At 43.3% G+C, this 16,622-nt stretch overlaps 1 protein-coding gene across 1 annotated transcript in view; it reads left to right on the forward strand.

The window, feature by feature from the left end:
* The window catches only part of LRRC1 (leucine rich repeat containing 1), a 538,119-nt gene that overhangs the window by 289,137 nt on the left and 232,360 nt on the right, over window positions 1–16,622 (forward strand). Inside the window, exon 4 of the mRNA XM_078647950.1 lies at window positions 4,865–4,954. Coding sequence (XP_078504076.1) covers window positions 4,865–4,954 — 90 coding nt within the window. The remainder of the gene's footprint in view (window positions 1–4,864; window positions 4,955–16,622) is intronic.

Consider the following 16,622-nt stretch of genomic DNA (forward strand, 5'->3'; position numbering starts at 1 on the left):
AAGAGCAGGAGGGTCCATATAGCAATCATTAATACTATGTTATGTTATGTTAACTATAGTTTATATAGCGCGTAATTACCTGCAGGTCTCTTAGCGCTTGGAGAGAGAACTCACATACCCTCTCCATCCCAGATGAGCACCAAAGAGATGTGTTAAACTGTCTCCAGAGCCTCCCTAAACAAAAGAGTTTTGAGACATTTCCTGAAGGGGAGGAGGTCGGGTTCCTTATGGAGGTTCTCAGGCAGTTTGTTCCAGTGTTTGGGAATTAGGACAGAGAAAGCTCTGCCACCTTTAGATGCAATTTTGGCCTGAGAATGAGCCAGAGTACCTGCCTCGGACGAGCGAAGTATGCTTCCCGGCGCATAATTCACCAGCCGTTCCTTGATGTAGCCAGGAGCCTGACCATATACAGCTTTGTGGGCAATGCAGAGGCCCTTGAACTTTGCTCGCTGCTTGACCAGGAGCCTGTGCAACAGAGGGGTGGCATGGGCCCTTCAAGGGAGTCTAAAAATCAGCCTAGCTGCATAGTTCATGGTCACCTGCAGCTTGCTGATTAGTTTCTCAGGGAGGCCAATGTACAAGGCATTGCCATTGTCCAACCTGGATACAATTGTGACCGACACAATCATCTGTAGAGTAGTGTGCGAGAGCAAAGGGGCAAGTTTCCGCAGCTGTCTCATTAGGCCCAGGCTGGTGCCTACCACAGTGGCAACTTGATTGGTCAGGGAGAGGTTGGCATCGATCTTAATGCCCAGGCTCTTTACCATGGGAAGGGCGTAGGGGCGGTGCCGAGCTCTTGAGGCCAAAAAGGTCATTCCAGGGGTTACCTTTAGAGGAGATTACAAGGACCTCTGTATTGTCCTGAGCTGCTTGTCATCCGAGTCAGTGTATCTAAGAATGTTTTGTACATGAGGGAGGGCCTGCGGAGAGTTGTTAATCTGCAGAATCAGTTGAGCATCATCCGCATAATTGACAACTTGACAGTCCATAGAGGCTAAGGCTGCCACTAATGGCTGGAGATACACATTAAAGAGGAGAGGGGATAGGGCTGAGCCCTGGGGGACCCCACAGGTAAGCGCACCACTATTTGAAATCTGTTCACCCAGTTGGACCCTTTGGGACCGCCTTAGCAAAAAGGACTCAATCAATGCAATGTTACTTACCCATTAGCGCTCTGATTTTGTGAGAGACTCAAGTTTTATTATAGGAATGACCATTATTGAACTTGAGTGCGAAGTACATAGAAACTTAGGGGTTCTATGTAACGTTCACGAGCAGACCACACATTTTAATACCACCCCACAGGAAGAAATTCGAGGTGAAACACTTGTGACTTGTTCTGAAACATTAAGAAGATTGTTGCTGAACGTGCAATGAAGTTAGCCCTTGTGGTAGAAAGGATTCCTGGGGTCCTATTATATACATAGGACACAATTTTCCTGTTTACGCCACGACACACCTTAAAACAGCTGCTCCGGGCGCAGACAGGGAAGGTGTGCCCTATTACATTAAATGTGCTGCCCTGGGGAGCGGCTATGAAGCAGCTGCTTCGTGTTTCACTGTGCAGGAGACAACCCACATGCACTTTTAAGAGGGTAGAGAGATCCCCTTGCAGGTGAGTGCAGTGCGTGAATGCACCAACATGCAAGGGGATGTCTTGGGATGTGCACAGGACCTCCTTTTCCCCCTTCAGAGGGCTGCCATCAGGTGGCGCACTGTCAATGCGCCTCCTGATAGCTTCTTTGCCTCTGCGCCCACATCTATAATACGACACTGGTGCAGAGGCAAAGGGATTCCCTCATTTGCATCGGGCCACGCTCCCATTCGAATATGGAAACACCCTCTGATGATATCGGTAGCGCTATATGTGCGCCAGCGCTGCTTGTATTACAGAAAGGTCTGTGCAAGTGTCTGCCCTCCTTTCTGCCATACCAAAGTGCTCTGGGGCGCACGTGCATGTTGCACCCCCAGGGCACTTTCCATAATACGGTCCCAGGAGTGTATTCCGTCCACTTCCCCGTATACTCAAAAGATATAAGACTCTTCCCAAACGTTTAAGACCACTAACCAAGTGGATATGAAGTAGAAAATTCAGACTTCCAGCAAGATGATTTTGTGCAAATGTGGAAACATTACAATATAATGTAATCTAATCTAATCTCGGCAATGTTGACCCTGGTTTAAACTAATAGCACCAGTTTAAACTCGAATAAAAACAATGATAGGTTACCTTTAGGACCCATTTATAACATGCATTTATAGGTGCTAATATTGAATCAGAGGAGTCAAAGGCATGCATGTTGAATTATGAAGAACACTTTCCTTTGAGACATCATCCTGATAGTGAGTGATACGATGAAATGGGTATGCCTGCCATGCCTGGCTGCACCTGGGGGGTGCCCTGGAGTGGACATTTCCCAGGAAAGCCAGGAAGGGTTCCTAAGCGGTATACGGACAGCGCCGGGACACCTCCGGTGGAGGTAGCTGTGCGCTTTACAAATTCCGACATTCATTCACATCATTCATTTATTATGGCCTTCTGTCTTGTTCCAATGTGTGAGATCACTGCAGAAGTTGCTCCACATACTAGGTCCCACAGCAAATGATACTGAAGCTCTAGTGGTTGTAACAAAGGTGAAAACGAAGTTCTTATTATGGTGTAATACCATCCTGCACAAGGAAGGGATTTTTCAGAACTACAACTCCACTCAACCTTCACAACAGATACAACTTGGACAGGATGGAGAACTCCATCCATGAACTATCTTCCCACATCATACTGGCAAGAGGAGAGCCAATGTTGCGTGTAATTGTATTAGAGTTGCAGACAGCGGGATTTATTCTGGCTTGCTGTTTTGGAACAACCTCAAACAATGTGATCAGAACAGATGTGTCATTTGGGCATAAAGAGATGACTACTGCTTATTACAAAACACATTCCAGGAGTAGAAAATGACATATCAGTCTTGAGTACCTAATTTTTCAGGAAAGGTTTTAGAGACTGGTTTATAGGCACCTTTTTAATGCACTGGGATTACCCAGCCCTACTTCTGTTCTCCACAAGAGAAAACTAAATGCCAAGATACCTCAACTTAATCTGTCACGCAGAGAAGAGATCTAGGAGAATACCTTGTTGGTTCACAATTTTTACATACACATTACCACCACTACCTCTCATACCAAATGATCCCTATTTCTGTGACAAGGATGGTGATAAACCCTACATTGACGTGAAAGACATGAGACTAAAGGAACACAGATGGTATTAAAAGTCCACAGGGAGCTACATGCCACCTCTAGTATGGTAACAATAGAACAAAAGAAGCACACACATGAACCCCAGTCCCTTGAATTTACCAGCATGATGGCTGAGGTCATCATGCTTGTCCTACAGAATTAATCACAGGCATGCACACATGCATGCGAGTTCTTAGGGAGAGAATGATGCCTAGGTCGTGTTACCCTTGAAAATGAGTCAGACAATGGAGTGCATCAACAATGGCATAATCCATAGCATCCTCATTGTATACATTGTAATATGCCTGCCTCATTTAATGCAAAGTGTTCTGTTCTGTGCTTCGGTGAGAATGTATCTGGTGGCTTTGGCAGTGTACTGAAGAGCTCTGTCCACACTATCAGTAATAAGAGTGTCTCGTGAAGGTTTGAAGAGAATAAGGACATCCTCTAGAGCAGCAGTAACAACAGAAGATCTTATGTTTGCGCTGTATATATTTTAAGGTCTCTTTTTTAGCTGCGGCATGAAAAATATATTGAGTAACTAGCCTGGACTGTACTATCTCTGACCACTGCCACATCTACTCTGAGATTAAGGAACCGTTTATTTCACAATGATCTACTCCCAACGATCGTGCCCAAGGTGGTGTCGGACTTTCATGCTAGTCACACAGTTAAAATAACAATTTTCTCAAAATCCTCAGTGTAATACAGAAGATCCTTAAACCCGCTGGATTTTAGAAGAGAGGGGATGTATTAACCAGACAAAAGCATTCAGGAGGACAACCTATTTTTGTGACGCTTGAGAAAAAATAAATTATATCGCCTTTTGTGCTTACAATTATGATATCACTGATCAGGCAAACAATTGTTCAAAACAGTTCGACAGTAGTTTTTAGTGCAAGTATTCCATAACGACATTTTGGAAGCTGCAACATAGGACATCTAATCAGATTTTCACATTGCTCTACAGCATAGGTTTAGAAAGGTTCTCTGGCAGGAAATTATTTGCTTAGGAATGTCCTCAGAACTGATTTGCCTTTTAAGATTTGATTTCTAAGTCCCCAGGCGCATAGAAAACTGTTTACTACCATTTCAACAGCAGGTGAATTTATAATGGATGTAGTTATTTTGCAACCTGGATGGTTACAGATTCACACCAAACCTTACCAAAAGGTTGACATTAACTTTGTCTACTCACATGCAGGTGCATTGTCTACGCAGATGCACGTGCATTCATGCGTGCATAAAAATACACATTCACAATAAGATACAAAAAACGAAACTTAGGATGGCACTGTTGTGATGGAATTTATGGAGCTGTCCTCGGTGTCATGCAACAGTATCACAGTAGTCGCTGACAACTCGCAGAAGCAAATGTAAAAAAAATACTTTTCTGACCCTCTCACTAGTTGGCTGGATAGGCAGAACTTGTGAATTGAGAATTATTTAAATTTACGTGGAAATAATCTTATTCTGTGGCTGTTAGTTGAGATTATGCCGTGATGACCGTTTAGTTTAATTATGGCTAGATCATACCAACATTAATAATTGTTATAGATTTTATATTATAGCACAAGGTTTAAATAGTTGTACGAGATCAAGATTAACTGTATTGATATCTCCATAGGTTGCCCAATAGCTTTCCAGAGTTGCAGAGTCTGACATCACTCTCCCTGAATGACATCTCGCTGCATGTGCTCCCTGACAACATTGGGAAGTAAGTGATCTGAAATTGTTTGGAATACTACCAGCACTGTAACGCTTGTGCAATCTGTTTAAGGAAGCTCTTTTGTGGTTCATTAAAGGTGGTTTTTACATTATACTTCCTTGTGCTTTACAGCTAAGTGTATATCAGTAGCAGCCTCTTTTCGCTCTCATCCTGAAATGCCTGTATATGTATATATATATACATATATATATTATGTGTATATATATATATATATATATATATATTATATATATATATATATATATATATATTGTCTTTCAGAAGGCATCCACCAACTCAACTATGCAGCCAAGAAATATCTCCGCTGTGCACCACTTTAATCATGCTAATCTAATTTATCCTTTATTAACTTGCTGATTCAAATTGACACCTATCTGACAACCGTGAGATCTTGACTGATCTGTGAGCTTCTAATTAGTATAGTTAAGATGTTAGAATCACATAAACTAGATATCGGTATTGCTTTGTAAAATTTGACAGGTTTCCGGAAATGCAGTTCATTGGTTTGAAAACAGCATTACATCAGAATAAAATGGTAACAAGAATTCTTTTTAAAACATTTTTTTTTATTAACAGCACGATAAAAGATAAAGGTTTTATCATAGCAAAATTTACCAAGGAGAGAGAGATACATAACAATTGGCAGAATGGGAGGGATTTCTGTACATATCAATACTATATTATATCAAAACATAATAAGGTAACAGTGAACGTTGCGGGATAAAGCCAAGATAATAAATAATACATCAGATAATCAGAATTGCCTGAAACAAAAGCAAAAAGAAAAGGGATATTTTACCCTATTAATTTACAATCCAGTAGCAAAATGTATATAAAAGTGCCCCATATTTTATCACATTTCACTAGTGAACGAACACCTCTCATTCTTACTAGAGCATGCTCCATAGTGTATATTTCGTTAACCAATGACCACCATTCCATAATATGGGGAGACTTCAGGGAGATCCATGCTCGGGCAACAGTCAGTTTAGCGCATGACAATAAAATAGTAACTAGATCTTTCTGAGGAGAAGTGACTGGATGTATGTCTAATAATACTGTTAAAGCTGTAAGTAAAGGTGGTCTGACAAGTTTGTGTTTCAAAATCTTGTCCAGATCTGACCAAAACTCGGTCAGTGCCGGGAAAGAAAATAGTATATGCTCCAGATCTTCCGCCCCAAGATCGCATTTGGGGATTGAGTCCGATCACTATAAAGATTATTTGTAGACCACTTAGAAATCCTTTCTGGAGTATGATAAAGCATACATGTAGTCTTAAATTGCTGCAATCTTAAACTTGAAGACTGCACAAGATTATTGATATTCCATAAAGAAGCAGCAATCTTACTTGAAGTAATATTAGACCCCGGCGTTAAGCTCCATTTCTCAGCGATTTTAAAACAGTCATTAATTTGATAAGAATTTAGACATTTGTAGCCCTCACTGATTGAATGTTTCTGCTTAGGTGAATAACAACAATTCCATATGTCTGACTCCACGATTTCCCGAACTATCATCTTGCGTATAAGATAGTCATGAATTTGCATGTATTTAAATCTCATAGCTTGTCAGCTTATATACAATTTTGAGTGTCTCAAAGTCCAGAAAGCCATGGATACCATAAAGATCCCCATAAGTTTTAATTCCATAAACGGATCAAATATTTCCCGGGCCATCATGAAAAATCACAGCAAGTCCCGGGTTTCCCCATAACAAAAGTTTCGGATGAAAAAAAGAGTTATTACATATTGTCAAAATATTAAACCAAATCTTAACAGTATCTCTAGCAGTCTTAAATTTCACCCTTTTGAAGTAATTGGGGTCATTGACTCTTAATAAAAACATTAATCAGAATTTAACATGAATATATTAAAATAAAGTTGATTATCCATATTAAATAAACTACGAAGACGACCCAAAAAAGTTGCCAAAAAATATAATTTAAAGTCCGGAAAATTAAGCCCACCTTTATCTACAGAATGCTTCAGTAAACCCATAGACCTGCGAGCTTTTCGATATCCCCAGATAAAGCTACTGAAGATCCCATCAAGTTTCTTAAAAAAAGAATTACTAAGAGATGGTGGAATAGACCGGAATAAATAAAGACATTTAGGAAGTACCTTCATTTTAATCAAATTAATCCTACTGATGATATTTAGAGGGAGCTTGTGCCATTTTTTTAATAAAAGAACAGTTGATTTTACTAAAGCATCATTATTAAATGTAATTACCTCACTGATTTTAGAGGATATTTTAACACCCAAATAAGTAGCGGTCCTACAAATCCCTTGTATAGGTACCCCGGGTTTATAGTTTGCCACTATTTGTGTTTTATTTAAGTTTAGTTTGTATCCAGACACAGCTCCGAATTTATTTGCTTCTGCCGTTATCCCTGTAATGCCTCTACCACATCTGTGGAATAGATAGCTATATCATCGGCATATGCTGTAATTTTCAGGGAATGAGGGCTGAATTGAAAGGGAATTATTTGAGACTGTAGCTATAAAGCATAAAGAAAAGGTTCAATTGAAAGCGCAAACAGCAAGGGTGACAAAGGACACCCTTGCCGAGTGTCCCGGTATATAGAAAAGGTGGCAGACATCATACCTGCATAGCTAATTTTCACTGTAGGGTTATCATATATGGCTCGTATCCATCTTACAAATTGGCCATTAAAGCCAAAAACAGTCAATACTGACCAGAGATAATCCCACCCCACTCGGTCGAAAGCTTTCTCAGCATCCAATAATGTCATACCGAGCGGGGTGAGGTAACAAGAATTCTAAAAGCAGCATGCTTGGTTTAAGGGTTCTGAGTTGGTAGCTAACAAGGCGGTACATTTGAAAAAGAAATGCCTAAGGATTTCTCTGCGACTGATTTAGTCTTGTGTTCTTAGACACTTGGAGGAGGGAGTACTTGAGCACAGCTTTGAAGGAGGGGTAGTCCGTGCCTAATTTGAGCCAGTGGTTTCCTGTGCTCCGCACCGGCTCGTAATTGTCAAACCTGGCACTTATGAAAGTGTGCCACATGGTGGCGCTGTTTGTGCAATTTCGAGAAGGGCACAACAACAGTTGTTTATGAATTCAAGGTACATCAGAAATGACTTATAAATGTCGTCCAAGCCGTTCTTATAGTTGTTGGGACCTGGAATAGTCTGAATTGGCACACTTGTAGTGAGGTACAGGACTCTAATGATATGGTGCCAGAAGGGTGAATGATCAAACCAAAAGTTAATACATGAGATGTGGGGCTGGGGATGTGAGGTAGGAATGTAACTGGAGTTTGTTTGGGTGGGATGGTCAAATATACCATGGCTAGACTTAAGAGAAGGGTCAGGAATCTGAAGTAAGTGGGTGGAAGATCTGGTGTCCACCACAAAGACTTGGGCTGCAGCAACTGACACCTGGGGTGCCAAGACAAATGCTCAAGCTGACACAGCTGCTACAACGGAAGGCTTTGTTGACATAATGCGCATCATCACTAACCGTACATGAATCCTAACTCTGAATTCTATGATCTCCGAAGGTTGTTCAGAGAGTTGTGATTGAGACTGCAATCTAGTATTCTTTTCTGACTATTTGGGGTAGCATGATTGTTGTTTTCTAGTCAATTTTTCTGATCCACACAATTGAGATTATGAGACTTCGCATAACAGGGATCTGCATTGAATCCAAAATAAAATAAAATTCTAGACTCAGATGAGAATTTTTTTCTATGAAGGGCAGACTAGTGCGATCAGAAATTCACCAGGTTAAAATAGGTTTTACTTCTATCAGGAGTTTAGTATTCCTACTTCTCCGCGGCATATTTTTGTGGTCAAGGGCAAAAAGTTTTCATGTTTATTTTATTCACTGGACAAGTAGATCCAACTCCCTGCAGTACAGTCCATTTGGCTACTAGTTTACAGTACCTCAAAATGGTTCTGTGAAAGAAGATTGTTAGCCACAAAGGAAAGGTTTGTATCCTTTGTATAAGTTGTTCAAACTTGTATATATGATTCGTTTATGCAAAGCCTTTACTATTAGGTTGTGCACTCTGAAGAATTTCAGCGAGCTGTGGGCTTAGCTTACATTACTGACAATGGTTCAAGTATTAAAAAAAATGTGCAGGTTTGCAATATTAACATTTCAGGATCTCTATAATGTTCTCAGGATGCTCTCTACTTATGTGCAAATACATGGAGAAGTTTGAAAACAAAATTGGTGATTGTTTGCTTTCAAATAAATGTTACTAAAAAAATAGTCTGAAAAAAGTGTTGCTGAACTATTGTGCAACTTCAAACACAATTTCTCTGACGTATGTTAATAAAACATATTTGATGCGTTATAAAACATTGGAAAAAGATTAATGCTGGCGAATCACTGTAACATTATTATGGTAAGGTGAAAATAAATGATGGACCCGATTCTTAAAAGAAAGTCACAGAAGTGCACCTGCAGGTATATGTCCTTGCACAGGTGAAGATGTAGGACTTTCAGGAAAATTCATAAGAGTTTGCAGAAGTGTTGGCCTCAAAATCATTCTCCTAGCAAACGTTTGTGAGCTCCCCTTACGCCTGAGCAAGTATATACATACATTTTCTCAAGCAAAGATCTGCTGATTACAAAATTTACTTTTTTACACCTGCTTGATTTCCCTACCTGCAAAACGTTTTACGCCTGCCTTTGTCAAAAAGAGATTTCCAATTTTGTAGTGCGAGAAGAGATTGGAGAGGAGTTGGTGAATACCTTTAAAGAAGTCAAATTGGAAGTGTGCAGAGACTCACAGGGCATTCCCATCCTGGACTTATGCGTTCCACCTACTTCAGCCGTTGTACGTAGATTTATGGAAACGTGGCAGAATCGGAGCCCGATATATTATGAGCCCTGACATTATTAAAGAGACTTATCAGAACACCGATATAATGAGAATGCTGCCATAAATTTATCACCTAAGTGTAAATGTAAATGTACATGTATTTATATAGCGCAAATCACCGACACGGTATCTAAGCGCTTGCTTAGGGAACCCGTCCTGGTATTCCCCTGTGAGATACCCCTGCAGGGTATCCACAAGGTGAAAGCCAGGCATCCCGCCGCGAGGGGCCGTAGTGGAGATTAAGCAAGCTATTGCCCAGAGTCGCAGAGTGTGACCCCGTGAGTCGAGTAGGCATCGGAGCGAGAATTATCGAGTCCGTGGAATTTTTAGAGCCCGAGACCCGCCGAGGCGGGGAATTGAACCCTGGTCCACGGCCGATCTCAGCTTCCGGGTCTGCCGCCTCTAACCACTGAGCCACACTTCTCGCATTGGCACATATCGGGACCTGTGGATATTTTACATGACAAATAGGTTTCTGAAGCATCCGGTACCTTGGACAGGAAAATAGTTTAGCATATTCCAAATCAGTGGCACAAACAAAAGTCTCTGGACAACATCTTGTAAGAGTTTGACACGTGGCTGACTTTTTATGTCAAACCGTGAGGTATTTGGCCAGTGCAATTTATTTCAGAGCTTTGGACACTCTGGCGCTGTATCTGTCGGTATGTTCGTCTTCTGTGCTTTACTTTAATAAACCACATTAGTGTCAGTGGAGCCACACCTCATCTTGAAAAATAGTGCTTACCACAAATAATATGATTACTAACGCAAACAGTAATTACAGATAATAGTGGGTTATAACAAAACAGATACAGCTTGATATAGTTTATGCTAAAAAATAGCCAACCCTTCTGTAAGTAGACTTTGAGACGCTTGTGTACTCATCGGCGTGCTTTCCAAATCTTGGCACGATTATTATATAGTTTGAAACTTGTTTCAAGTGTATGCATTTACCTGTATTAGCCCCAATACTGTTGGAATGATGAATAGGTTTGTAGATCTGGGCTTTCATTTGGTGTTACGACAGATAGAAGCCTGGAAGGCCGTAAGTCTTAGAGATTCGCAGAACGAAATGCTGAAATAGACAACAGTGGTTCGTGTTTTGTCTGCTGTGCAGCTTTGGTACTGCAGCCCTCCGGTATCTGAATGCATGGGATACCACGCTGGAGGCCCTCAGCTCCAAGAGTTAATAAATGCGTCTATTAGAGGTACCTGACCTCTTTGGGATGATTTTGAGGAGCATTTGGTGTGGTCCATCTGGTGAAAGCAGTCTGCCCTCGACTACCAAAGAAAGAGTGAGCTTACGCTGCACCTCTTTGTGGGGAATAAGGAGGCCATCAGGAGGCATCCAGATGTTCAGATGCTATTTCCCGCAAGCAATGGGATATTGAGTTGTAAGGATGGCCATTAATGAAGGGGAGATGAACTCGGAGTAAAGAAGTTAATAGTTTGTTGTGAAGCATACCAAGAGCTATGTATGAAGGCCGTAATTGAAGTGTTAATTGTACATTCCAAATGTTATTATACGTGAAACTTTATAAAAATATATATATTTCTTTAAAGTGTATGAATTTGTCTATCCAAGAATAATCAACAATGAGAAGCATGGCTCCTAGGTCTAGTCCAATGAACCTGATGTTCTTTGAGGAGGACATTACATTTAGTTACAGGGGTGGCAAAGTTGGTGTACGTTTATTATTTGATCATACATTATCTTTGAGTGTGAATTTGTCAGACACAGGCTGATATCACTGGGCAATGTTCAAACATTAAAACAAGTGATGGATAATCTCAACCACTGGTAATTACTGGGGACCGCATCAGAGTCCATTGTTATTTTGTACACCATGCCCCCTCAGTTTGGCTCCAGCCATGTGCAAATCAGTCTTGACCCTGCTCCAGTGAGAACAGTCCAGCACAAACTACCAGGCGAAGTTCTTCCTGAACTGGAACAAAAGCAACGGAGGACAGATTCTGCCATTGTTAGGCCTCATCAGCCAGGTGTAACTTGGTTCTAGTGACGCTGTGTGCCTGGGATACAGTGGGGCATGTGTTACGGTTCAGGAAGGACCTGGCCTGGTAGTTCGGGCTGGACTTTTCCTATTGGAGAAGGCTTAAGACTCATTTGCATATGGCTGTGTCGAAATTGAGTTGGGTGGTGAGCAAAAGAAGGATGGGTTATAATACTACCCCAAGTCATTTGCCAGTGGTTAGACTTAGCGAAAGCATCCTCCCATCACATTTTTGTGTTTAATGTAAAAACATTGGCATGAAAGAGTTTCAGTCTGTCGGAGAAAGTATTGTTTAACAGCAGTTCTGTTGAGCTAGGACTGGTTTTGCTTGAAGTAATTGAAGGTAAAGCATAGGTGTTCCTTGAAACAAATTTGCATTGGTGCCTCTTGTGCTTAGTTACATCTTGATTTTCAGACAAACACGTATTTTTCCTGGCTAAGAGCAGAAGTTGTCTAATTAGCTTGAATACCTCCTAATTTGCACAATGTAGTTGCTATTCACATTTCCCTAACATTGTGTTTTAGCTACTCCTCATATGACTGAAGCAGGTTGCAGAGTTTCGTTGTGGCTCTATGACGAAATTTTAATATTTGGGCTACAAATTTACCCCAGGCAAATTCACAGGACATTTTTCTTTGTTGAAGAAAAACTGTGTTTGCATTTGATGCGCAGGTCATTCATTTCTTTAGAGACCTGATCGTACCCGTTCTGAGGAATGACATGCCCTTCAGTTATTGTTGCTACACTGTCCACTGTGGCCTGAGAAAATAATCCGCCTTCCTAAGACATGGTGTGTCCATCACGAGGTCATGATATGGAAATAAATGAAGTAGCATTCAGCCTTCATGTTGATCAGGGCCTTGAGTGTAGTCCGCGCTCTGGGCTCCGTGCTCGGGGTAATTGGAAGGAATTGGAGGAAACAAAGCGGTAACGCGGCAATTGTAAGGCCACTCACTTAGCGTTCGCACCTGCGGTGTCGAGCACACTTTTGTAGAGCTCCTGAATTTGTGATGCAGTTATTGAAAGCCAACTTTTTTGCAAAAAGTGGCAATTCTTCTAATTTTTTGGCGTTATACTGCCTTAATCAAACCAATGGAAGGAAACAATTTTTGGATTAAAGGGCGAATTGACGGCTTCTGAATTTAAAATTCAGTACGCATTTGCACTTTTAGAAGCGGCTCAGGGGTGGTCAAGGGGATTTGCACCCACCTACGCCGCTGGTCCTCAGCAGTTGCTTCTGTAGCGACTTTTGCATGTACATTGTCCCCCAAGCATGGGAGAAGTGTGGTCGACTCGGAGTAGGATTGGGGGTAGGCGGGAAGAGGGGAAGAGGGTGGCTGCTACTGCGCCCCCTTCTGGTGCTTATAGGAAGAACAGTGATGCCAGTCCCGGGGCAGACCAGTACTGGGCAAGGAGTTACGGAAGAGGTAGTATGTGTCCAGTCATTAGAAGGTGGTCGAGCAGACCTAGTCTGCCCTGGTTCAAGTCATGGTCAGGACAAGAACTTTGCAGTATCATGCAATAGGTCTGGTGGTTTCTTTTGTGGCCCCATTTTTTTCAGAGAACCATTGGCAAGTCCTGTTGTAGCCTCACTCCCCTAGATCGATGTTTTTTAACAATAATATGGAATTCGAACAGGGTCTGAGGAAGCAGGAGGCGGTGGAATGGATTGCAAGTGGTGCTGGAGCCTTGTAAGGGCTGCAGGTGAGGAACGGGGGCAAATATGACTGTTAAGGCGGTGGAGCACAGGGTTGCTCCCAGGTTGGTTGTGGTAAGGATCATTCAGCTGGCAGTGCCTAATGAGGGGTGTGCCAGGAAGTTTAGCAAGGGACTACAGGAAGCTTTGACTACTGATGGGCACCTCTTTGGTCCGGACCACAGTGACCGCTGGGGGGATGGGGCCCCTCTTTGTGGGGGAAAAGGGTCTGACACTGGCCTGGAACGAGCTCAGGAGAAAGTGACCATAGTCTAGAAGGGAAACAAGGGGAGGGTGGATCTTCTGACTGTGGGTAGAGTAACCTGGGTAGGAGAGGTAGATGTCAGGGCAAGAGCACACAGAGGTATAGCGTGAACCAGATTGGGAAGGTGGCTAACAACCAATGAAATAAGACCGCTCATGCCCCTAGGGAGAGGGAGAAGTATGCGAGTATAAAGACGACTGGGCTGACTCCGGCGGGACGCGGGTGGTCAGCAGGTAGGACGAAGAGCTAGGGGCTATTGAATCCACCACTCTAGTCGGGATAAGGGGATTACATGTCTAAAATAACCCTTGGTCACTCCTTTGATAGCTTAGCATGAGCAGTCCGGCTTATCCCAGAGGCAGTGTGTAAAGCATTCGCACATAACCAACAGTAATACAGTGAAATCACTACAAAAGGACACCACACTAGCTTTAGAAAAATATTCAATATTTATCTGTGGGAAACAATACAAAAACTACAAAAATCCAACTTACAGTGAGTTTGGAGATGCAGGGCGTCGACCCTTGCGGTGAGCTCAGGAGGATTGGAGTTGGTTCCGGACGCCAGTGCAAGAGTCGTCAGGCCCTTGAAGTCACAAGCGTTGCAGGTTGAACTCCGGAGCGCCATCGTCTACAGGCGTTGCGGCTGCGGTTTGAAGCGGAGCGGTGTGCCTTGTGGTGCCCCAGGTCGCGGTGCAGGCAGCGGCATTGGCGAGACCAGAGCTGCAGAGCAAAGTGGGGCGGTGCTTGTTGCGATGCTGGCCGGTCACAGTGCGAGCAGAGTCATCATCGCTGCTGAAGGGCGGTCGTCAGTAGACCCAAAGCTGTGGTTCAAGATAGGACAATGCGTTGTGCGGGGCCCACAGGTCGCGGTGCAAGCAGTGGTGTCCATTGATGATTTGGAGTTGATGGCACTGACGTTGGTAGACCAAGAATGTGGTGTGTGATAGGGCAGTGCATCGAGTAACCTACGAGCGGTGCCCCCAAACCACGGTGCAGGCAGAGATGTCCATGTCAACTTGGAGTTGCAGCTTCGATGAGACCAGGGCTGCGTTGCGAAGTGGGACGGCACTCATTGTTATCCACGAGTGGTGTTCATAGCTCACGATGCAGTCCGTGTCGTCGGTGACAGCATCTTTGGGGATACAAGGGCTGCGGTTTGAAGCAAGGTGGTACGGGGTGCGGAGCCACAGGTCATGGTGCAAGCAGCGGCTCAGGTGGTGGCATCAGACCTAGTCATTGGTGAGACCAGGGTTGCGGTGCAAAGTGTGGAAGTGCCCTCTGCTGTGCCTTCTGGTCATGGAGTCGGCAGCGGCTTTGTTGATGGCATCAGGTTATCTTTACTCTTCTGTGGCAGCTGAAACATCCAGTTCCAGAAACCGGAACCCAGAAGATGTTGAAGTCTTTGATTTCCCTGAGGCTTCCAATAGATGACAAGCTCTACATCAAGCCCTTGGAGATACTTAGGATGCAGAAAGCACAGTCCAGTCCTTTCCCTGCTCAAGGCAGAAGCAGCAACTGCAGACCAACCTAGCAAAGCACACAGCAAAGTGGTAGTCTCTCCTCACAGCTGTTCGGGCTCTTCTTCCTGGCAGGTTCCTTAGTCCAACAGTAATCTAAAGTCCTGAGGTCAGGGCTCCAATATTTATAACACAGCCTCCTTTGAAGTTGGTACAAACAACGTTCTTCTGGCACACATGTACCAGTTCAGCCTGGCCAGATTCACCACAGGAGGTGGGGACCGCTTTGTGGAAAGCAGCCACAGTCCATTCCGGTGCAAGCAACAACTCCTCCCGCTACTCTAAATGCAGCCAGGTCTATTCAGCCTGGCTATGAGTCACACAGGAAAGGCAGGACACACCTCCATGCCCCCACCCTTTTTCTCTGTGTAGTGTGAATGCACATCCTCTACTCCTGTCAATCTGAACCCAGAAAGGGAACATACAAACAGGCAGAGGCACACATGATGAATACCCACTTTCCTAAAGTAGTGGTATTTTCAAAACCATAATCAAAAAATCATCCTTACTAAAATATGTATTTTTTAATCCTGAGTTCAGGCATACTAAACTCTATTTCTCCATCTTATCCGAATGGAAAGTTAGGCTTGTAAGATGTTACAAGGCAACCCTAATGTTAGCCCATGGGACAGGTAGCCTTTCAATAGTGAAAAATGAACTGCACAGTATTTAGCTATCAGGACTTGTAACACACACCGGTACATGTCCTACCTTTCACATACACTGCACCCTGCCCACAGGGGTACCATGGGCCTGCCTGCCTGCCTGAGGGGTATCTTACATGTTAGAAAAGGGAAGGTTAAGGCCCGGCAAGTGGGTTTACTTTCAAGGTCGACATGGCAATTGAAAACTGCTCTGAGACATTGCAGTGGCAGATCTGAGACACCTTTGAAAAGCTACTTGTGTGGGTGGCACAATCAGTGCTGCAGGCCCACTAGTAAAACACACAAGATGATGGACGGAATGTTGCACAATGGCAAAACATTCACCCCCCAGTCACAGATCTGGGTTTAATTCATTGTTATTTTGCTCACCAAGCCACCCCAGTTCAGACATGACCATATGCAAATCAGTCTTGACCCTGTGCCTCATGGGAACAGTCCAGCCCGAACTTCCAAGCCATGTCTTTCCTGGACCGAAATCAAGCATCCTAGGACCGGTTTCTGGCTATCAGCCATCTTCAGCCAGGATAGCTTGACTCCAGTGGTGTAGTGAGCACGGGACCCACGTCTGGGCATACCCTTCCCACATAGGGTGAACAGCAAAACGCCCAAGATGATGGACGGAATGTTGCACAATGGCAAAA

Source organism: Lissotriton helveticus, chromosome 6 (genome assembly GCF_964261635.1).
Source record: "Lissotriton helveticus chromosome 6, aLisHel1.1, whole genome shotgun sequence".
Lineage (NCBI taxonomy): Eukaryota > Metazoa > Chordata > Amphibia > Caudata > Salamandridae > Lissotriton > Lissotriton helveticus.